A 23,679-nucleotide genomic window follows, 5' to 3' on the forward strand; every position below is an offset into this window, starting at 1 on the left:
TTCTGTAACTGGGAATCCTACTAATATTATAAATGAGAAAGTTTGGATGTATGGATGTATGGATGTATGGATGTATGGATGTATGTTTGTGACAAGTGAACGCGAAAAATACTGGTCGGATTGGGCTGAAATTTGGCATGATGATAGCTCACATTCCCGATTAACATATAGGCATATTCTTATTTCGAAAATCCTTTCGGGCTCCGCCCCAGTGGCTCTGGAGTTTCCCATGTTAACCTTATGAGAAATGAAATTATTGAATCTTAACAGCTGTTTCAATTAAACAAGTTGGTTCTGTTCTGTGATGTTCAATAGCATTAAAGTTACAAAAATTACCAACAGGGTGCAGCACTATTATTTCTTTTACATTTATGACAACAGCTAATTTGCAACCAAAAGGTGAGTGAGCGTAGCGAACGAACTTCAACCTGGAGGCGAGTTAGCGTAGCGAACGAGCTAACCTGAAGGCAAGTGAGCGCAGCGAACGAGCTCCAACCTAAAGGTGAGTGAGCGTAGCGAACAAACTTCAACCAGGACGTGATTGAGCCATGCGAACGAGATAATCTTGAAAATTAAGAAGTTAAACGGGGCAAAGCCCGCGGGTTACAGCTAGTCTTTGATAATTTGGAGGTCACTTAAAATTTGAGGTTAGGGGTTTCGACGGTACCACATTAGGACATCTAATAATTGAAAATTGTACGTTTTAACAATACATAGCAAAAGTCAATATTTTAGAAAACAGGGTAGTTTTTTTAAAAGGAAAAAAAACAACTTGGCTTTATAATTATTGTTTAGGAGAAAAAAGGGTACACAACTATCTCACCTGAGTAAAGAGTCCCAGGAGAATAGAACACATAAAAGTTACATTAAACTGATACTTCACCCCTTTCAGGGGCTTCTTCAGAGGTATAAAGTAAAATGATTCTTTTCTCTTTATCTCTTTATGTATCCTTCCTTTCTCATTAACGACTATTTTAGGAAACAATAACCTAATCATGCTCAAAACTTAATAGTTTGAATAAAAATTGAATACAGTATTGTTAAAATTATGTTATCAACAGATTGCAGTATTTAAAAACATAATAAGGTCAATCTTGCTACTTAAAAAAGTAGACAATTACTTTTTGATTGGCCTGAGCTGTACTTTGACATTTCATGTTAAAATCAAATTATCATAATTACAATGACTTGACAAAAGGCGATGCGAGCCAGTAATTCTTCTGCTATTTATTTTGTCAACGGCCAACCTAGCACTGTGTGATTTTAATTTTCTAGGTTATGATGCAGATCATTAGTATGTTACAAAATATTTAAAATGGTCTGTTCAAGTATTAACTTTAACAAGTTATAAATTAATTGCTATTTTTTTTTACTGTATAATATACTGGATAATCGCGAGTGTACTGTAGTATTAGATTTGAAAGATTTCCCTTCAAATTAGATTTTTTTTGGGGGATAGACAAGTCTTGAAATTTAGGGACATTTTCTGGAAATTTTAAATCTTGTTCTACGAGACGAGATTTTTTATCAAGATTTTTTCAAGACAAGATTAATAATATATATATATATATAAAACACCTGCAGAAAGTAAATGTAATACATGTAAATATTACTTTAATTGTAGGAATGGGCCGATTCCGATTCTCAATACCTCGATACCTTCGATACCACTTCAAAAAATACAGAGTTTGGTTATTGTCTCTGTCTATGTAAACTTAATCAATAGCAATGCAGTTATCTTATTGTATAAAGATTAAATAAATAAAGTTATATCATAAGTTATATGCGTTATTAAATGAGTTTTTAACAGGTATTGGTATTAAGTGCGGAATCGAAAATCGAAACCAAAGTTGTAGAATCGGAATCTGCCAATTCAGGAATCGGCCAAACACTATTTAATTGTTTTATAATTTGAGAAGTTTTGTTAAGTCTAATAAATATTCTTGCCTATTATTATTATTTTTGCATTTAAACAGTCATCTAACAATGTTACAAAATCAGGTAAAATGTCAAACGTGCATTTCCCATTATGTATGAGAAGGGAAATCCCGCCTCAATCTCGTCTCGAAATTTTATGAGAAATAAAAAATCTCGTCTCGCCTCAAACTAAAAATCCAATCTCGTCCATCCCTAATTTAAAAAAAAATTTTGTTTTCCCTATTGCAGATGACTTGTATCCACATAACCTGAGCTTATGATCTATTTAACAGATCCTTATCCGATTCCAAGCACACTTTTCCCTTGCTCTCCTTTACTAACTTTGAGGTAAGTTATCTGTCTCTATCTCAGTTTCCATCTTACAGTTAATTTTTGTCAGAAGACAACATTTCACCGTTAATGCCAAGTCAATGCCAAATCAATGAATTTTTTTTTGTTTTTTAGAAACTTTAAAGTGTTTTCAACAATGATTCATTCCAATTGTATTAACAATTACAGGAGCCTATGGTGCTATCATGGAGGAGGACAATGCCTCTGACAAGTTCTGTGAGGAAGATATAGACCAAATATTGGAGAGAAGAACTCAGATCATTACATTAGAATCTGAGAAAGGTTCTACCTTCTCCAAGGCCAGCTTTGCATCATCAGGCATCCGGCAAGACATTGACATTGACGATCCTGACTTTTGGAAAAAGTGGGCTAAGAGAGCGGACATTGACACTGCAGAAAGGGGAGAAGAGGTATGGCTTTTAACTGGCTGTTAAAATAATAATTTGGTTTAAGAGTGATAGACAAGTGTAAAGTAGTTATTTCAATTTTCCTGGACATCCGCAATCTTTTTAATACCATATTTTTCACAAAACTTTAAAAAGTCAATGGAAACCACTAATTGGTTGAAGGCTAAAAAGTGCTCTGTGTCAGGGTGCTTAGCTGATCTGGAAAACCCGGGAATTGAACGTAAATTCTGATTACTGAAAAAAATCCTTGAAATGTACGTAAATTCCACCGCAAGGTATGGGACTGTACAACTTCAAAATTTAAATAATCACAGTTTGTTTTCTTATTTTGAAAATAGTTAGTAAACAACGAATAACACTGTATTGGCATACTCAAGTTACTTTATTTTAATTAACAATTTTTGCCAAGACATTTTCTCTTGCAAAAGCTTATCATGTATCTTGTCACTAAAACTAATAATATCATTTAATGTTCGACAGAGCAAGCTGGTGATATCGGAGCCGAGGCGACGCACACAGATCAAGCGCTACGGTCACGATGAAGCTGTCATGGACATGTCAGATCTGGAGTCCTCGAGTGCAGAGGAAGGTGACGACCAAGACAACGATACGGCCATCGGTGTGGGCCGCGGCAGAGGTGCTAGGCGCAACAAGAAACTGAAGAAGCTCAAGCAGAAGTTTTTCCCCGACGGCTTTGTACCCAAGGAAGGGGAAGTTGTGTATGGAGCGTGGACGAGGAGTGAGTGCTTCAAGGTGGAACGAGGCTTGTTGACGTTTGGGTCAGTACGGATGTTAACTAATCATAAACTACTGTCGGTTAAATTAGTTTGGTTAGTTGGCCAAGATTTAAAATTAGATTTAGGATGGCTTGAAACAGCTATGTGTAGGAGACTATTACTCAACACATTTGTAGACAAAACACATGAATTTCAGTTCAGTGTTTTTTTCTGACAACTGAGTCACCATTGCTGGAGGTAACTGACAAGGCTTTCTCAGCAATTAATTAACTCCAACCAAATAAATCATTTTTACTTAACCCGCCATGTTAAACTTCCCTATCCCAAGCGTGATGTATACAACTTCTTTACATCACGAGTGATGTAAAGTTGAAAAAACTCACTCGGTGAGGTAATGAAACCCATTTAAGTAACATTGAGTGCTTAACTTAAAAAATATACCTCTATGGAGCCAACAACGTACAACGCTAGAAATCAGCTGTGCGCTTGAATTTTATTGTTACGTGTTGAAGAATTTTCCTAACCTAGCTTTTGTTTGTAAATGAACGTTACTGTTAGAAGATGAGTGAAATGGATAATGAAAAATAGTGTTCGTAACCTCCACTGTCAGGTAAAATCTTGTACGTTACATGTTACGCAAGAGCTTGTTTACATCACTTAGGAGAATTCACCTGCGTGATGTAAAGACACCCTTACTACACTGTAATGTAAATAGCTTTTATCTGTTATCAAACCTTTTTTCATTACATTAATTTGTTTAAAAATTATTAAAGAGCATATGTCAACAATTCTTTACATATGTTTAATCTTGACTATTCTGTTCCAATCTTTTGAGTTGATCAATTTTAATGCCTTTGCTAGTGATAGTCAAAGTTTTTATCTAGCTATTTCCTTATCCTCCGTGAGGCAGTAAGTACTGAAATTAAAAGTTAATTTAGTACAGTCTAACCTTGATATAACGAACCTCGATACAACGAATTCCTTGATATAACGAATTTTTTTAAATCCCCTAGAACTCTCCATAAGACACAATGTATATTTTACCTCTACATAACGAACAAACCATAACAACGACCTTGACTTAACGAATTTTTCGTGATTTCGGCTAAAATAAGACACCTCAATATAGCGAATTTATCATTGTCAGAACCTCTACATTGCGAATTTAACCTCTGCATAACGAATTGTCTACGTCTTTCCCTCGATATAACAAATCCCCCACCCCATTATTGTTTTTGAAAAATCTGTTTCTTTATCAAATGAAATGAAAGGTGACGTCATCGCTAACATTCGTCTGCTCCGTTTTACACCATCTCTCTGTCTACTGTCAATGAATACACAAACTATACTACTGTCGCTGCGCGCGCTATGTTGCAACTGAGAACTGATTTCATTCACTGAGGACTGATGACGACGTAATGTTTAGTAAGTTGTGATTGGGCGATAAGTTACTATGGTGAATTGTACAATTTTTTGGATAAAGAGAAACCTAAAATAGAATATAAAAACAAAACCAAAGAGAAAGAATAGCAACATCGTTATTTTAACATTCCTTTTTCGAGTGTTTTTATTATTTTTAAGTTGGCAATGATTATACACTTTTATAATGACTTACATAATAATTTATTGTTTTCAATACGATTTGTTTGAACTAACAACACCAATGCTATATTTAATGATTATTATTGACATTCCTCTGTTGTGATAAATCAGTACTGTACTGTAAGCAGCCTACCGGCCTATCACGAGCTATAGCTTACAAAACTTTCTACTACTGTTTTGTTTTGTTCTTTACATGGTTTATGACTACGGAATACAGTGTTTGGCTAGGTGTTAGGAGGGTTAGAACAAGCTGTGATTTTAAACTTACAGTTTTTAACCTGTACCAAGGACAATGCCATTATCATGATTGCGCAATATTCAAGAACCCTCCCCTTTTTTATGCCGGATAATTTAGGTTTTACTGTACAATGTAAACACTGTACTGTAAAGTATTGTAGCCTATGCTACTTTAATTGTGTTTTGTCTAATCCCCCGACCTATATTGACCGACGCTGGTTCTGAACCTCGACTTAGCGAAATTCCTGCAAACATAACCTCTATATAACGAACCTCATTTTAACGAAATCCTTGATATAACGAATATTCAGTTTGGTCCCTTCAGATTCGTTATACTGAGGTTGGACTGTACTGTGTAATATATGACATTGTTTTGGCAGGTGGGGTCGTTGGACTGATATACTGAGCCATGGTCAGTTCAGAGATGGCTGGAAAGAGAGTGACATTGAAGATGTTGCCAGAATACTGGTGAGTCGATAATACGATAACTATTTTTTATAATTAGTTATTATTAAGGATTGAATAACTGAGAGAACAATGTTATTAAACTATTGCCTTTATAATTGATTGTGTAAAATAACTCTATTTTAAACTAACTTTTATATTTAAACCTGGTTAAAAATGCATTAATACTGAATACCTGAGAGAAAACAATGTTATTAAACTATTGCCTTTATAATTGATTGTGTAAAATAGAGTAGCCTAACTTTTATATTTAAACCTGGTTAAAAATGCATTAATACTAAGTACATATTTAATAAAAGACTTGGATTAACAAAATCCACTTCATTTTCTAGATTACTATCTAGATTAGTTGTTATCATGCATCTTACAGTATATGTTACTCATTCATGTTTTATGGTGCAATTGTGTAGTGTTATCTCCCAACCTGCAACAGTAGGAGGTTTAAAGTTCAAATCTATCTTTTGTTGTAGATGCTATATTGCCTTCGCTACTACCGAGGTGATGACAAAATCAGGAGTTTCATCTGGGACCTGATAACTCCGATGGAGAATGGTGAAAGTGCTATACCACGAAACCATATGGGTAAGCTAGCTTACTAGTTATACCGGTCCGAATGGTCCGGTGGATTCAACAATTGACCTTTAGTACCGACCCATCACTACTTTGTATACATATTAGTCAAGTAGGAAGTTACTCCAGCTGCTGTCTATTTCTTGAATATTTCACACAATCTGAGTAGATAAAGTTATTAAATATTGTACATCCATGGTGTAGGCTGATAATTCTTTGAACCACTGTTATTTTCCAGGGCTACATTCCCCAGTACCCAGAGGGGGCCGTAGGAAGATGAAGTTGAAGATGAAGGAGGCCAGGTTGCTTGGACAGACTTCTAGTGAGCCTACTGAGTTAGATCATTGGAGCAGACATGAGAGATACGACGGGGACATCTTCCTGGATAGTAACTACAAGAAACACCTCGCTCGCCACGCCAACAAGTGAGTCACATTCATAATCAGAGTGAAAATACCACAGATTAGATAAATCGAAGCAACTTGGGTTTAAAGGAAATAATAAGATGTCGCCACAATTGGGGAGAAATCGTCACAAATTTTGCTGCGATAAAAAAAGACGATCACAAATGTGGCTGTGAAAGTAAGAATTTGTCACAAAATTTGCCAAAGGCGTTTAAAGTAGTCACATGTATAAACAAGTAATTTTTGGTTATTTTGAGCCGCAGATTGAATTGAATGATTTGCTTGCTTGTCCTGTTGCAGGATTCTGTTGAGAGTGAGGATGTTGTACTACATCAAACACGAGATCCTGGGAGACCTGGTGCATCACATATCTGATGGCCAGCCAGCCAGGTGAGTCACCTCAACAACACGTACTGGCATGTGACTAACAGTGCTTACGCTTGCCAGAGTTGTAGCCCTTACACCAGGTTCAGTTTTTTATTTCCAATTCACCCAAAGTTTATTTGAGGGTCGAAATCATAAAATGAAGGACTTTTTGTGCAAACAAGTTTGGCACTGTCGCTTTGTTTTGTTAAGTTATCCAATCAGCTTGTGTTTAACAAAATTATGAAAATGTGTTAAGGTATTACATAGCCTTATTTAGCAACTAACTAATATTTCTGTAGATTTTGCAGTGCTTTGAATTGTTTGTGAAAATCAACTGGGGGTTCATAAACTTGTATATTTTATTTCCAATAATTATTGATGATATTTCATAGATTTTAAAAGTAACACACAAATTCTTTAATATGATCTGAACGAACACCTATGCTAATAGGGAAAGATGTTTGCCGAATTTCAAATATTGAAATTAGGATACCTTTAAAGTCAAAAGGAAGACTTAAACATACCTTAACATACTTAAGGTTTCCAACATTTTAAGACTACTTATTTACTTGGACTACTTTTTTTTATATAGTAACTGGTTCAGAAAATCAATAATACACATATACAGGTGTTCTATTTTGTGATTTTGATCCAGAAAGTCTGTTTAAGTCACCTGTAAATAGATACTAGCTAGTTGTCTAGAGATTATAATTATTATTTTTTAGTTCTCATCATCACTTGCATTCTCCCTCCTGCTTCAATTCTTACCAGCCACACCATCTTCCACCCGGGTCACATATTGCAATGAGAGGAAAATTAAAATATTGTCAACATTATTTTTTGCATTGCAGCACTGTACATTGTACTGGTTTTCATTTCCTTATATCAAAGTTACCAAAAAGAAATACTTGTAATATTCAATATATTCCATACAGGGTTTAAAACCCTCTGGACATATTGTATTTATTTGTCGTGAAAGTGGAGTAAATGCATAAGTTAGTTCAGGGATTTATTTATACCTTGGACATAAACTTATCAAATAAATAAAAACCTAAACGAGTTTCTGTATTTTGGCCTACTATTTTAGTCAAATGTTCCTACTTTACATTGTCACATGCAATTGGACTCAAATTTTTGCTAGTGTACTGAAATACTAAATCACAAGGCTGCATTTCCAAAAATGATATATCTCTTAGATAAACTTTCAGAGTTTTTCTTGAACAAAAATTAAAGCCTTCCCTCACAAAGAGATGGTGGGAAGGTGGTGTGGCTATGGCATGGCATGGTGCATGCACGGACGGGCTGACATGTGTCCGATGTCCCCAGCGCCTTGCCGATATATCCCCCTCACTGCGACCAAGCCCCGGCGCCATGGTGGGACCGGGACGCTGACCGTAGCCTTGTCATCGGCACCTACAAACACGGATATGAGAACTATAACCAGATGAGAGGTGACCCAGCGCTCAGCTTCCTGGCAAGATGCGGTCCCCCCACTCACACCCACACAGTGTAAGTCCCTTCCCATGCCACACTCACTACCACACTCGCTGCCCATTTATTTTATGTTTTATTTGTAGAAACATTTCAGTGCTTATCTAGATTGTAGGTTTTAAGACAGCCGTTATAGTATGTTTGATAGATTTATTATAGCTATTTGTTAGTGTTCGGTCCAAATAAAATGGTAAAAAGTAGCAATGGCAAAATTTTATTTGTGGTTGCAGGTCTCTTGATATTTTCGGGTCAGGATTGGTTCGGGCCATAAAGATTGTGCAATAAGCAAATATCAGCAGCCCAAAATTTTCAATTTCGTCTGTGGATCAAATGGGATGTTAACGGTTTTATCACGATCATGGAAAACGATGAAGATGCCTTTTCATTGCAGAATAAGTTCTTTTTTCATGACCGCGGAAGTTATAGATTTTTCTGGTTTGTGATATCACTGTAAGTAGGGCAGATGCTGTCTATTTGTTTATGACTGTAGAGGAGGTTGACGATTTCGCAATGTCTGCAGAAGATGTTCCTGTTTTTGACGTATCCTGCCATGACAAAAGAATATGTTTTACATATAGCTGTGATCTAAGAAAAGGTTAATGATTTGCGGTTACTAATCGTAATTTACCTCAGAAGATGCTCAAAATATTGTCGTGACAGCAAAATAGGTTCATGATTTCTCGGGACCGCAGAAGAGGTTCACAATACAGTATCTTGTAACTGCAGAAAACTTTCTCATTTCGATGCTTTCGCGGTAGTGTTATCAATTTTGTTTTGTTTACATAAGAGGCTTGCGATTTCACTTGATTGAAGATATTTCCAATTTTGCTGTGACCGAGGTGGATGTTCTTGATTTTTACTGTGATCGAGGTTCAGGATTTCACCGTGATAGCAGAAGATGGTTTTGATTTCACCGTGATTGCACTTCGGCCAGAAACCCTAATGCGAACATATTTGGACCTGACCCTAACTATACCAAAGTAATAAAGACTGGCGCGCAGACCCAGCTCATGCGCCATCACTCTAACTAATTTTGTTTAAACTTCACTTTACTGCAAATAAATATTGAAACTTTTCATGGCAGTTGTTCATATAACAAGTCAAGTGTAAATGTTATGTTGTGCTGTGAAAGAGAGATGATAACTATTTACTAGTTGGCTCAATACAAGCAGAATAATCATTTGTGATTTGCAATGAATACAAATTATATTTAGTGCAAAATGCAGTACGTTAATGAGGTCCACTAATTTTGATTTCGATATTGCATGATCTTAAATAATCCAAGTCTCAATTTAATGCAAGCAGCTTGTTGATGCCCAATGCAATCTGCACTCTAAAGCATTGATAAAATACCTGCACAAAAAGAATCATTATTTATATATTATCACTAGTCTAAGGTATCAACTGATGTTTGCTTTTGGCATTACAGTATCTGTACAGAGAGTTCTGCTTATGCTTCTATAGCTTAGCAGTTTTCAAATTAGGCTAAAGGGAGTTAGCTATTACCACCGTAATCATCATGTTGTCTGAGAATCTTGTACTTTTTGGTTGAGGATTCCCAGACAAAAACTAAAAAAACTTCAATGGAAATATTTGATTTTGTTGTCAGCATAAATCAAAGAATTATTGCCATACCAATGTATTTTTTGCAATATCAATAATATACTTTCACTATTCAATTGGGCATAAAAATGCAAACAACGTAATACATTAAACGTTTCTTATGGTTTTCTTTTTATGGCTGCCAAGATAAAAGTACTAAATGATGTATGTCATCACCTTGTGATTTTTAAGGATCGAGTTGATAAGTCATATTTTACTAGCTCATATTTTAAATGGTTCCTCGTTTAAGACCTATTATCAATTGCTAAACAATTTAAGCACAATTACTATGTTTTCCCATTAAATGTAATTTACTGCGTAGAAGTAATTGATACAAGGAAAGCAGTTTATTAGGCATGTTCTTTTAAATTACATTAGTTATGAGATATCTGATAAACAATTCAAGTGTGTATTAATTTCTGCAATTACAGTGACGAGAAAGAACTGGGTAAACTGAGTGATGAAGAAGACGGTTCAGAGACAGCGACTGGGACGGGAGGGGAGGGAGAGAACCCGTCGCAGCCTGCCACACCCAACCCAGCTGTGGGGGGAGAGGAGGGGGGGACGGGTGAACCCGAGGACCCCAGCAAACCTCAGTGGCCTAGCATGCAGGACCTCAACAGTAGACTACGACGAGTCATCACGTCGTACCAGAGAAACTTCAAGAAGGAAGAACTGCGCCAGGCAGCCAAGGCAAAGGTATAATAATTAATGTTCTATCAGTGAGATATTATAAGGATGGTTCCTTGGGTGACAGTATTGACTTAGATACTAAAGTAGACATCCTATCTTTTTGGACCGGTTGTTGCCAGTTGGAAGAAAGTTGGTGTATTTTACAAAAATCAGTTATTTACATCAATAAACTATCGGTGGCACAATTCGACTGTGTCCATTTTGATCAATAAACTAGCGACATGTAGTGGGATGTCTACTTGTATCCAATAGTCAAAGATAAAACTTACAGATCAAGATCAAAAAGATAAAAAGTTATGTACCATTGAACAACAATCAGGTTACTTGGGTCTTGTTGTGCACTAAATGAATGTTTTATTAGTTGGGTTTAATACAGTGAATAACAATATTTCCTATGTGCGAATACTCAAACTTGAGTGTTAAAGTTCACTTACTCATTTCCATTTGTTGTGTTCTCATCTATCCTGTGTGTCCTGTCATTGATTTTAACCCTCCGAGTGTCCCTTGTTTTGGCCTTAATGTCTGCCTATTTTTTGCTCATTTGCAAGGTTTTTTTAAAACGGATCTGAGAAGCTTGAAAACAATGTTAATTATACTGTTCTATATACCATTTTGTTTAGAAAATCATGGGCTTCAATATTATACATAAAACATAAGGAACATTTGTTTCAAAAAATTTTTTTAGGTAAAAAAGAAATATTTTGGAAAATTTAAAAAAGAAAAAAAATAAGTTCGCGCTCAATGAAATTGTATAAATTATAGGCCTATAAATATTTGAAAATAGCCAATATAGTATATAAATATAGCAATATTTGTTCTTAATTTTATGAGGATTACAAATATATAATATAAGGAAGTAGATTTGCAAATAAATAAGTTATGGGCAAAAAACAGATTTCAGTACATAGCGTTTAGCTAAGAATGCATAGCCTAACCATAGCTAGGAATCTGGCTGATAATTTACATCAATATCACTACCTACTTCTTCAGGATCATCAACCAGCCCTTCAAAATCACTTAAATCTTCTTATAATGCACCACGTATATCACTACTTTTGATTTTTAACACTAAAACAATGATAAACGTACTAAAACACATCAGTCATCGGTGCGAGGTTAACCAAGCTGTTTACAAATACGCACGTCAGCTGTCTGCTACAATATTTTCGGAACTAAAATGAAAAGCGCTTAGGGACAGACCTCCGGAGAAAGCTCTGAATCTGACAAATAAAATTATACCTAACTCGATCCAGTTCAATCTGATTTTGTCAGTCATAGAGCCTTCGCCGTGTGTATGTGTCGAAGCATCGACAAATAACACTTGGAGGGTTAATGAATTTCACTATAGGGAAGTAGCTATTGCCGTAAGTGGCACGGTAAGACCTAGGCCCGGGACCGTTTTACTTTTCCATTTCGATGTCCCCAGAGGCCAAAAACACCATTCGTTCAAATTTTATATATATAGAGTAATATATGTGTGTGAGCACGATAACTTGAGTAATTTTTTTCGGATTTTGATGAAATTTGGTTTAAAAGTGCAAGGCAGGATAAACTTGAATGATTTTGCAAACCAGCATGATCGGACCATTGGAATGGGGTTTAACGGGAAAAATGGGTTTTTCTAATTTTTACCCTTAAAACACAAAATTTCCCAATTTCTCTCCAGACCTTTTAAAAAGCTTTAAAAAACAAATAATTTAGTAAGTTAAAATATCCATTTTAAATTCCCATGTTATTCTTATGGAGAATTGTAAAATGTTGCAGTTTGCTTGTTTATGGATATATTTTTATCACTTGGCAAATTTATTTATCTTATACTAAGTTATTGATATTTTACTGAAAAACACACTTTGTTAGTTTGCCTGTAGCAGCAAACCTATAGACTCGTTAAACCTAAATGTTAATTTAATAACTTAGATTTAATTAAATATCAATTCAGGCAAATGGAAATTTGCTTAGTCAGCAGATTTGCTGGAGCGGAGGTTTTTCTTTTTATTAGCGAATTTCCAATATAGGGAATAAGCTATTACTGTAGGTCTTATGGTAAGACCCGGGATCTGGGACCGATTTACGTTATTGTTTTAAGGCCCCCAGAGGCCAAAAACACCATTCGTTCAAATTCATATATATATTTATATATTTGTCAGCACCATAACTCAAGCAAAAGTGATCCGATTTTGATAAAATTTGGCACAAGCGTGTAAACCTACATTTGTTCGAACGAGTTCGCGAACCAGCATGATCGGACAATGGGAACGGGGGTTTATGGGGGGGGGGGGGGGGGTTTAGGGGTAAAAATGAGTTTTTCCCATTATTGACCCTAAAAATATAAAATGTTTCAATTTCTTTCAAAACTGTTTTAAAAGCTTAAAAAATAAATAATTTAGCATATTGAAGTTCTGTTTTATGCCTAAAGGTTACAGAGAAAAAAAAATGTACGTTTTAAAACTACCATTTTATTCTTAGGGAAAGTAAATAAATTCCCGAGTATTTTCTCATAGAGAAAATTAAAACTGTTGTAGTTTACTTGTTTATGGATGTTGATAAAATTTGGCAAATTTATTTATTTCATCCTATGCTATAATGGTCAAAAACACTTTTTACCTTTCTCCATAGCAGTAAACCTAAGCACTTGTTAAATCTAATGTTATTTAAATTGGGAATAAATATGTCTTATTTATGGAAATATTTTAGTAAATATGTAATCAGACTAGTTGAAATTCGCTTAGTCTGCAGGTTGGCTGCGGCGGGGTATTCACAAAAATCTTAAAAGAATTTTGTTTTGAGTTGAAGGTTGGAACCCAACCAAAAGGAAATTAAGATGGTCTATTTTACACAATGATGAGGCTATTGAAGAATTTTACAAACTTTGTAGGTAGTACAATTAAATTACTGGAAAATTTAAACATCCTTTTTACTAAAGTTGATATGCCATTAACTTCAATAGAACTTGTATTTGACTTCTTGTAGCAAATTTTGTTTATACCCTGCACCTAAATTAGTTGAGTTGATTAAACTACATCTTTATTCACCGTAGTTTGATAGTTATGGTAGTTTGTAGCTTTGCACTTAAAAAATATAATATTTTAAAAAGTAAATATGATTAAAACAAATGTTTAAAAACGTTCATATTTTAAAAATTACTCCATGGATGTGGAAATATTAGGGCTCAATTCTTGATGTTCCTGTGATTGTCCGTTGCTATTTTCTTCATTTTGTTGGGTGTGTTAAGTTGCTCTCAAATTGTTTGACTGTGTTTTTGTGTCAGTAAAAACCGTTGTAAATACATGTTTGGGTTTTGACAAAATGGGACAGCTGTGTAAATAATCAAATTTATGCTGTTTTAGTTTAACTCTAACTTACTAGCTGTGATTTTTCCAACTTAGGCCTAATTCAGGTAAAACAGACTGGCTAAAGAGTATCACCAAAATATTTTTATATTGATCGAATCAAGTCTGTTGTAGGGATTTAAATGTCGATTTAATCACTATCTACCAATTTTTGAAGTAGTTTTAGCAACAATATTATTTTATGTAGAGCATTTACACACAAAGTCTATATTTCAAAGGTAATGTTGAGTTGAAAACCAGATAAAACTTGACAATGTCTGGAGTGGCAAGCTTTGTGTTAAGCTGAACAAAAAACTAGGGATGGATGGGGGGTCGGTTGTACTTTTAGTTCAGGGTGGGGCAGGATTTTTCTTCCAGTGCAAGAGCAACTTTGGTTTGCTTTGAAAATGTTCTGTAAAAATTCATGCAAATATATTGCAATAATTTCAACCTAAATCAAACCTATTTTAGGTCCTTATTGCACTGTTCTATGCCATCATCACCTGCTATAGTGGCAAATTATTGATGATCTGCTGCAATCACAGAGACATCATCAATGTCACCCGTTACCAAATTATTAATCATCTCCTGCGATCCTAGAGACACCCTCCTTGTCTTCCGCAACAGTGACAAAATTGTGAGAATCTCCCACGATCCTGGAGACATCATCATTGTCTCTAACAATATTGGTAAAATCTTGATCAGAAATATATATTCTCCAACATTTCCTAAAAGTTCAGGACTTGTCCATCCCTCGCTAAAACCAAGATAGGCTTAGTCTGAGGCTATTGTGTAACATTCTCAAAATTTTGTTTCTCTAGAATGTTACATTTAATTTTAAGACTTTGTCGCTATTACTATGAGCGAGCCACTACAGGCATTGTCGAGAGTTAGTGTAGTGTGTTGGTAGAGTGAGAGAGCATGCTTGTGTGTTGGTAGCCGATGGAGCAGCATTCAGCAGCTGTTGAGGCCATCAACCAACAGCTGGGGACCAACTGGGATTGGCATCAGCTGGCCATGTACCTATGGGTTAGTACCACTCTAGACTTGGCTGATTGGTAGTAAATAGAACCCACCACCCCACAGCCGATAACAACAGTCCAGTAAACGCTCACTAAACCGACTGTCATTCCTGTGGATTTTACAAACCACACAGCCATTATTTTACCAAAATTTCAAACTAGAGATGCGTCACTGTAAACACAATTTTGGTGCATAGCAATCTGTTAAATAGCGCGTGATGGTCACTTTTTCTCGAGTCCAAATTATGATAGGGTAGAGTGTGTACTGCTATGTGCCTATGCCACATACAATCTCAGCTATTAATGGCTAGCGTAATGCATTTATTTTAGCACATAATTATTGTACTTATATTAAATTATAAATACACAAATCAAGCTTAGCTCTTTAAAAAGACATTTCATTATATTCAAGATATCTTTAAAATAATTCTGCCTTTTTTCACATTTCTCCCATTTAATTTGAACATTGAATTTATATTAATTCAGTCGACTTGAAAATCCTTAGTATTAGTGAGTGTTCATTGAAAAGCAAGGACACCACCAATTGAGTGTGATGATGACTGGTGTGATGATGATATAGGCTATTAACTGTTTGACAAATTAATTACAGCATAAGTGTAAATGTATGTACAAGTGTTTAAAGATAACATTGATTTAATCCAAATTACAACCAAAACAGACAATGCTGATCAGCTGTTATTTGAAATTTGACTTTTACAGCCTTAAACCCGTATTTAATACTGCTTTGCAGCTTTGCTTGTGACAGTTTTCTTTCATTAGAACATGTATTTGAGTTGTTGCCTCTTTCTTTCTTTACTATTCACATTTTTGTCAATGGAGTTTCTTTACGGATTAGCACATCTGAAAAGAGCCATGTTGTGGGCATGTTTCAGTTTAATTTAATACAATACCAGCCATTTAGGTTGAAACCCAAGCTCAACAAGTTGTGGAAAACTGAAATATATTTTGTCTGTGGTCTATTAATAGCTTGATTTTCAACTGAAAAAGTTTGATTTATAAAAATTTCATTTGAAATAGAATGTCATTCATTGCTTAAACAAAACAAGTGTACAACACTGGTTTACCACATAGTGAATTAAATTTACCAAAGCAAAATTAATTCATATAATGAGGGCTGCAGGTGTTATTTAAGTACAGTTATCTAATTTACTCAAATAATCCTACAATCTAAGTTAATTTAGTTGTGAGCGCTTTTTTTATATTCTGTTATTTCTTCAAATTTCATGTCTTGCTATTCTTTCACTATCTGTGTGCTAAACATTTACCATAGTCTTTTGTGTTGTTATTTGTTTTTCTGTTAAACGTCTTTTGTTGCTTTTGTATGTAAACATTTTTCAATAGGAGTAATTTAGTTGTATATAGTGTAGCAAATAATATAGCACATTAGTTTTGAATATTCACCATGCAAATCTCTACCTAAAGACAATCTAACAGTTATCTTACAATAACTTGAAATAACATAAAACTTTGAACTTGTACTACAATGAATGTCATATTTTAATGCAGTTCAAAATCCCCCAAAACCTTAGTAGTATTATTTTTTTTTAGCAAAGTAAAATTATCTTTTTCCTTGTTTTCTGTAAACATCAAACCAAATATTTTAAGTAGAAAAAACTTGTACAAATTCTCTCATTTTCTATGCCTTGATTAGCTGTATCTTTCAATTTTTTTTTTGTTTTTATATAATTGAAAATATTAAATAATTAAAAATTATTCAAGTAAACCAGTAACAAAAACGAATGGTAGGCCTAATCAGAATTTTTATCGATGTTTTGTCTTAAGGAATTTTTAATTGCTAATACAGTAGTAAAACCATGATATTTTGTATAATGGAAACATCCTATATATGGGTCTGTTGTGGATGTTTAGAAGGTAGAGAGGAGAGAGAAGTACGAGCAGATTGTGAGAGAGCGAGAGAGACAGAGGCAAGAGGTGAATCAACGCAAGTGGTCACGACGGGAGGAACAAGACTTCTACAGAACTGTCTCCACGTACGGCGTAGAGTTTGACAGGTATGTGAATAGTGGCAGTCAATCAAAGTACAGTAGAGTCTCGCTATTCCAAACAAATCGTGACCAAACCCTATTTGGATTAGCGGGAATCCGGAATAAGCAGATTTCTCTAATATCAAAGTATTGATGGGGGAATAATCGCAATCGCTGTTGACGTTTGTGTAGCTGTGATCGCAAAAAATGTTGGCTTTATGGCTACAATCATGAGAGTTGATGAAAACTTACTCACACGAGACGATAACAATGTTACTGCAACATTTTAGTGTTTTCTGCTTCTCTATTGTTCACAGATAAATAACCAACATTGCAACATTGCTAGCGTTCAAAGTATAACATTTGTGGTATCACCATTCATGGTATCACTGAATTCATCACCGCCCTTGGAGATATCGCTAGGTTTGTCGATATTCACAACATCATAACTTGATTACTTGGAAGTTTTGACATTGATAGTCTTTCTGACGTTCGTTAAATCGTCAATAGAATCTTCAACTTTGGTGTTGATGCTAACATCAATCACAGTCTATTGATTTTGTTAATTTAGGCTATATTGATAGCTTTGGCGACATAGCTATATTGCAAGCTTTTCTGACATTTGGGGCGACACTTCAACTTCGACAATGTTCTCAGTAAAGAAGTTTCATTTTTACTAATGTTAAAAAAATGTTAATAAACTTAAATTCGGGATAGGCAGAGTTTTTGGAATGTCGGGTATTGGAAAAGTAGTAGGCCTACTCCTATTACATTCACATAACATACACCTATAAATATAGTTGTGTAACACTAAATAGTGTGTGATAGCTTGATTGATTTGTTGATTTGTCAGTGTGTTTACTTATATAGTTTTGCTTTGTTACAGGCAGAAGAATCGATTTGAATGGGGCAAATTCAAGTCAATCGCCAGATTAGAAAAGAAGTTTGACGAGACCATGACTGAGTATTACAAAGCATTCATTGCAATGTGTAAGCGGGTGTGCTGCATAAAGCTGACTGAAGAGGAAGGTTAGTATGAATTTGAATAAAAAGCATATTATAAGGCTTGTTAACAATGACATAGACAAAAAGAATTAAATATAGACTGTCAGCCGTGCTGCAGTTACCATAGGTTCTGGCACACACCGCTGTAGTTTACGTAGCGCGTACGCCGTAACTACATGGCGCTCCAAGTGGTGTGTACGTCAGAACCTATGGTAACCGCAGCACAGCTGATGGTCTAAAAAGAACCTGCCGCTGTTACAGGAACAATAACATTACATTTTTTAACAGCTATTCTTTACTCTTCTTTGCCAAGTCAGCACACCTTCGTACTACCTTTTGTAAGTGTTGTAAAACTTGAATTCAATTTTTACACAAATTGCACATTTTAATATATTTTTTAATTCTTTATTTAATGTACTATTAATTAAGTCAGAACTTGATGGATAAAAAATTACATAGAATTTCATATTCTTTAGTCAAATTTTGAGTATAGTGCCAATGTCAATTATCAGGAATAAAATACAAAACAAATTTTTACAAAAATCTTTAAAATAAATTGATGAAAAAAGGATCTAGACAAGAAGTATTGTTGCTGAAGGAAAATGTAAATTAAAAAAAGAGAAAAGGTGCCTTCTTTAGTCCAACATAATGCCCAAGGCATATAAACAAACGATACTAAACTTGACATGTGTTCTTGAACAATGTTCAGTAAAATGTATATTAATTCTAATAATATGAAACAATTGTAATGTTTTGTACATGTTGCCTACAGAGTGTACAGAGATGTACGTGGAGCCGCTGCCAGAGGACAAGGCTCGCCGTACATTAGAGAAGATCACTCTATTGAGTAAGATCAGAGAGGAGATACTGCCTCATCCACAACTGGAGGAGAGACTGAGGCTGTGTCAGTCGTCAGCAGACGTGCCAGAATGGTGGATACCTGGCAAACACGACAAGGACCTACTGCAGGGAGTGGCCAAACACGGGCTGGGCCGAACTGACTTCTTCATACTCAACGACCCAGAGCTGTCCTTCAGAGAAATAGTCAGGAAAAATATGATCTCTGTTAAAAATGAAGGCACCAGTAACACGCTGAAACTCGAAAGGCCTGAAGATATCCTGAAGCTCGACAGAAACGAAATACTTGTGAAACTAGAAAAGGGGGAAGGAACGCTTAAAATTGAAAAAATAGGAAGTACGCCTCTGAAAGTAGAAGTGCCTGAAGAGGAGAGCTCTGTTAAACAGGAGAAAGAAGAGGGTTTGAAAAGTGAAACGGAATCAGCTGAAGCTGAGAAAACAAATGAGGGCGAGGGTGTGAAAAATTCTGGTGAGAGTGAAAACTCGACCAATGAGAGGACAGAAGAGTTGACTAGTGCTGAACCAAAATGTGATTCAGAAACTATAAATAGTAATACTGAAAAGACTGATGAACCTTTGAGCTCTGAGGAAACAAAGTCTGATGTAAAAACTGAATCTGAACAATCAAAACAGGGTATGGACGAATCTGAAATGTTGGCTGTAAATCGAGAATCTAATGATAAGGTGGGTGATGAGAATGAAAAAGAAGACTCGACACTCAAAGAAGCGTTAACTAACAACGTAGATGTGGTCAAGGCTAAATGCCAGAGTGACGAGAAAAAAGAAGAAGTAGATTCTGAAGTGAAAAATGAAAAATCTCCTGGAGAAAAGGAAGACGATGACAAGAAAAGCTTGGAAATAAAAATGGAAACAGGGTCTGTCAAGAGTGAATCTGACAAAAACAGTGTGAAAGAAGAAACCAAGACAGAGTCGTCTGAAGCTTCGAAGGGAACCGAGGTGGTGGACCGGTTCAAGGCCATGTTCCCTGAACTGGAAGTGATGCACAAGCTGCCTGAGATTGACACGACTGTGGTGGCTGACAAACAGTCTACGATAGCACAACTGCTGCAGCAAAGCTACCAGAACCCCATCAAATGGCCCAAGGTAAGTCACTTGTCTTAAATTAGTAGAATTATTATGTGGAGAGGTCTGGGTCTAGAATATAGTGATGTGTCAAAACCAAATCTCAAATCTCAAAACCATCAAAACTTTGGAAAAGTTTCGGTTTCGAGATTCGATCACCGAGTTTCGAGATTCAAAAGTTTAGAAATAGGAAGTTTTGGCACTTATATTTTAGAAAATCATGACATTTTTGCAGTGACGTAGCCAGGGGGGGGGGTCCTGGGGGTCTGGACCCCCCCCTTCCGGCCCTAAATATAATATTTTTTTGTTAAATTAAACGTAAATTATATAATAATACTGGATTGACGTTGGGGTTGATTATTTTCAATGCCAGGAGAGCTAAAAAATACCGTTTTAGGGCCTATATTTTCAAAATTTTCCTGGACCCCCCCCCCTCTTCTACCTGGACCTGGTCAGTCGACCCCCTCTATTTTGAAATCCTGGCTACGTCACTGATTTTGTGTCATTATTATTAACATTGTTTACGCACAAGCTAGTAGCAATCGAGCAAACACATCTCCATTAACACTAATGAAACAAGTAAATTGTATTCTGAACTGCAAACGGCATCTTAAATACTGGAACAGCTTAGAATTCTGTTTCATATCGATATTTATTAAAAACAAAGAAATATTGATCACTAAATGTTCTAATTAATGTAATGTTTATGTTTATTTCAATGTCAAGAGTTTCATTTATTTTAATGTTAGTTGCTTAAAAAAAAAATTTATTTTGTTTTATGTCACATTTATGTTATTACCTATATCTGGATTAGGAGTCAAACTCCCATCAGTTTACAAACGAACTACTCTATTTTGCAAGTTACTCAGCCCATTGTCTATGTTGCAGGACCATGCGTTACAAGTGAGACTGCAGCACATAGTGCACTGTGTGGAACACAAGGAGTGGCCGGTCTCTCGCACATTCTCAGCCTACTCTGGCCTAGGGGAGGGAGAGGGAGGGGAAGATACTCCAGTGTCTACACCGAGGTCATTGTCTGAGGGATCTGAGGTGATCACTATCACTACAGACCACTCTCGGCCCACCACTGCAGCACATCAGCCGCCGGCCAAGCGCAAGAGGCATATAGCCATCGACGTGGAGACTGAGAGAGGTAATTGAATAGTCTAATGCTAAGTGGTATGAACAACAGATAATAACCAATGTTTCTTGTTAAACTCAAAGAAATTCTGCCAGGTGTATTAAGGCTACAATATATGGTCCATTTCCTACTATTAGGGGTGTGCGATAGTGATTTTTAGGTTAGAGCAGAGTCAAACTCTTTTGAAAACAAAAAGTTTTGAGCTTTGGGCCAAATTTTAACAATGTTTATTTCTGTTTTTTTTTTTTTTCAAAAAAGTATGAAGGCAGTTTTTAGCGAATTTTCCTTAAGACCTGGACCTGGGACCGATTTACTTTTCGTTTTGATGTCCCCAGAGGCCAAAAACATCATCCGTTCAAATTCATTTATTTACATATAGGCTATATATATTAAATTTAGAAGTTCACGTAATAGGGCTGCTGATATATTAAATTATTGTAGTAAATAAGTACAACTGAGCACCCTGAATAAATATATAAAAATATAATATTTTTAAACGGCCGATCCAACCGAAGCCGAACTAGAGGGAGTCTACTGTATCACATTAAAATTTCTTACTTATGTTGCTCAATGTAACCAACGCCAATTTCTATAGATGGCAACTGTGGCAGTGGCATTGATTTTGTCAGTTTGTTCATTCAACATACGTTAAGAGTCCTTGGAGGCTAGCGGCCATCTTGGATAACACCAAAGCGGTTATGATTACATATCTAGTGTACTGTGGGATTAGAAAATTTTGTTGTTGTTTTTAATTGATTTTCAAGGGAGTCCATGGAAGCCAACGACCATCTTGGATTTGCCCGCCATAAGAGCAATGTTTCTGTAATTTCTTTATTTTCAAACAGCCGTTAAAGAGTTATTTACCATCTCAAAATATTTGTTTTTATATACCAAAGTGATTGTGATTTAAAAATCTAGTATACTGCGAGATTAGGAATTTTCTTTGTAGTTTTTTTTTTAATTGTTTTATGAGTTAGAATGTTTAGGCTCCAAGGACTCTTAACATTTTCTACCTACTATAAATTTCAGTATATAATTAGAATTTTAAAATATTTCTTGATAAAAAGTAAAAGTTGTAAATGATAAAACTGAGTATTTTGTAGATGTTTAACTTTACTGTAAAAGCCTATGGATTTTGAAGTGTTTTCACTGATGTCTCTGTGTTTCAGCCAAGCTGCACGCATTGTTGAACAGTACAAACATGCAGATGTCTCATATGATGAAACATTCTCCTGCCGCTCCGTGGGACAACGACGAATCTCTCTCGGAGGAATCAAGGTAGGCATATTCAACATAGTGTGATGATTAATGGAGGTGGTTTATCTGGATACAAACACTTAAGTTTCAAAGTGGTCTGTCCATAAAAACAATACTAAATTCTCTTTTAAAAGCAATTTTTGCATGATTTTTCTACTCAACTTTCTATAGATTTTTATAAACTATTCTATATAGGCTTTGCAGTTGTTGTTTTTTTGCAAATACAGTAAAATTCTGATATTTTTGTCATTTAAAAATCTGATATAATCGTCAGCTATTTTCTAAACTTTTTCTCTATCACGGTAAGGGATGTAGGTCGTCATCTGCTTTATTGCATTCCATTGACCGAGCCAAGCCAAACCAATGACCCCAAGCTACAGTGGACAATCCCTGCTGTTAAGTGAATCTAATTGTTTTTAATTTCTATGGTTTAGTTAAACTCGAGTTTTGGTTTAACGGAGTGCGGTTGAAAGGGGTTCTATTGTAATTGAAGATTTTTTAATGTTTATCTAATTTGACCACGGAATGTTGATAGTTTTATGAGTGCTGTAATGTTACAGAAGGTCAACGCCAGTGACTGGACTACAGCCACCACCAGCTCATCAGCAGTCTCACCAGACATCTCGTGTGTTGTCTATGCCCTTTGACCTCAAGTATCACAAACAGCAGCCTCCTCCCTCACACACGCTGCCAGGCACCAACAGCACACTCACACCCATCGACTTATCTTCCAGGTAGTTACACCAAATGTATATTCAAACCAACTAAATTTTTGATAGTAGGTTGCAGACTAAAACAGTTGACTCTTAGGTATTTATGTAGACGTCCAATCTGTATATGATCAGCTGTTGCCAATTTCGTGATTTAGTAGAACACTGAATGAACAAGCCACTCGCCACAGTGTGCCGATATGAAAATTTTATTTTCCACTTAATTTTTTTTTACCACTGTGCTATTTTATGTGATTTAAAATGTGCTACAGTTTAGATAAGTTGTTCTTTCATTTTAGCTTCATTAAATAGTTTAGTAATTGGGGTTTCTATTGTTCATAAGTAACGGTAACAAGCTACAACTTTTAACTAGTATACTTGTAACGATATTCAAAGCTGAAACCATCACACTATGGCCAATTTCTT

The 23,679-nt window shown here is 35.5% G+C and overlaps 1 protein-coding gene across 5 annotated transcripts in view; it reads left to right on the forward strand.

Annotated features, from left to right (window-relative positions):
- The window catches only part of LOC129001460 (chromodomain-helicase-DNA-binding protein 7-like), a 76,257-nt gene that overhangs the window by 44,072 nt on the left and 8,506 nt on the right, over positions 1-23,679 (forward strand). For 3 of the 5 annotated variants that reach the window (XM_054428751.1, XM_054428754.1, XM_054428753.1), the window contains 15 exons: positions 2,437-2,678; positions 3,156-3,454; positions 5,632-5,719; positions 6,187-6,298; positions 6,525-6,711; positions 6,991-7,080; positions 8,383-8,565; positions 10,581-10,848; positions 15,111-15,200; positions 17,084-17,226; positions 18,086-18,228; positions 18,977-20,166; positions 21,034-21,298; positions 22,456-22,564; positions 23,104-23,277. In XM_054428751.1, the coding sequence (XP_054284726.1) occupies positions 2,437-2,678; positions 3,156-3,454; positions 5,632-5,719; positions 6,187-6,298; positions 6,525-6,711; positions 6,991-7,080; positions 8,383-8,565; positions 10,581-10,848; positions 15,111-15,200; positions 17,084-17,226; positions 18,086-18,228; positions 18,977-20,166; positions 21,034-21,298; positions 22,456-22,564; positions 23,104-23,277 (3,583 nt within the window). The remainder of the gene's footprint in view (positions 1-2,436; positions 2,679-3,155; positions 3,455-5,631; positions 5,720-6,186; positions 6,299-6,524; positions 6,712-6,990; positions 7,081-8,382; positions 8,566-10,580; positions 10,849-15,110; positions 15,201-17,083; positions 17,227-18,085; positions 18,229-18,976; positions 20,167-21,033; positions 21,299-22,455; positions 22,565-23,103; positions 23,278-23,679) is intronic. The other 2 variants (XM_054428752.1, XM_054428755.1) reach the window with 2 other exon arrangements.

The sequence above is a fragment of the Macrosteles quadrilineatus genome, unplaced genomic scaffold, assembly GCF_028750875.1.
Source record: "Macrosteles quadrilineatus isolate MER2022 unplaced genomic scaffold, UCM_ALF_1.0 Scaffold_8__2_contigs__length_117827958, whole genome shotgun sequence".
NCBI classification, from domain to species: Eukaryota; Metazoa; Arthropoda; class Insecta; order Hemiptera; family Cicadellidae; genus Macrosteles; species Macrosteles quadrilineatus.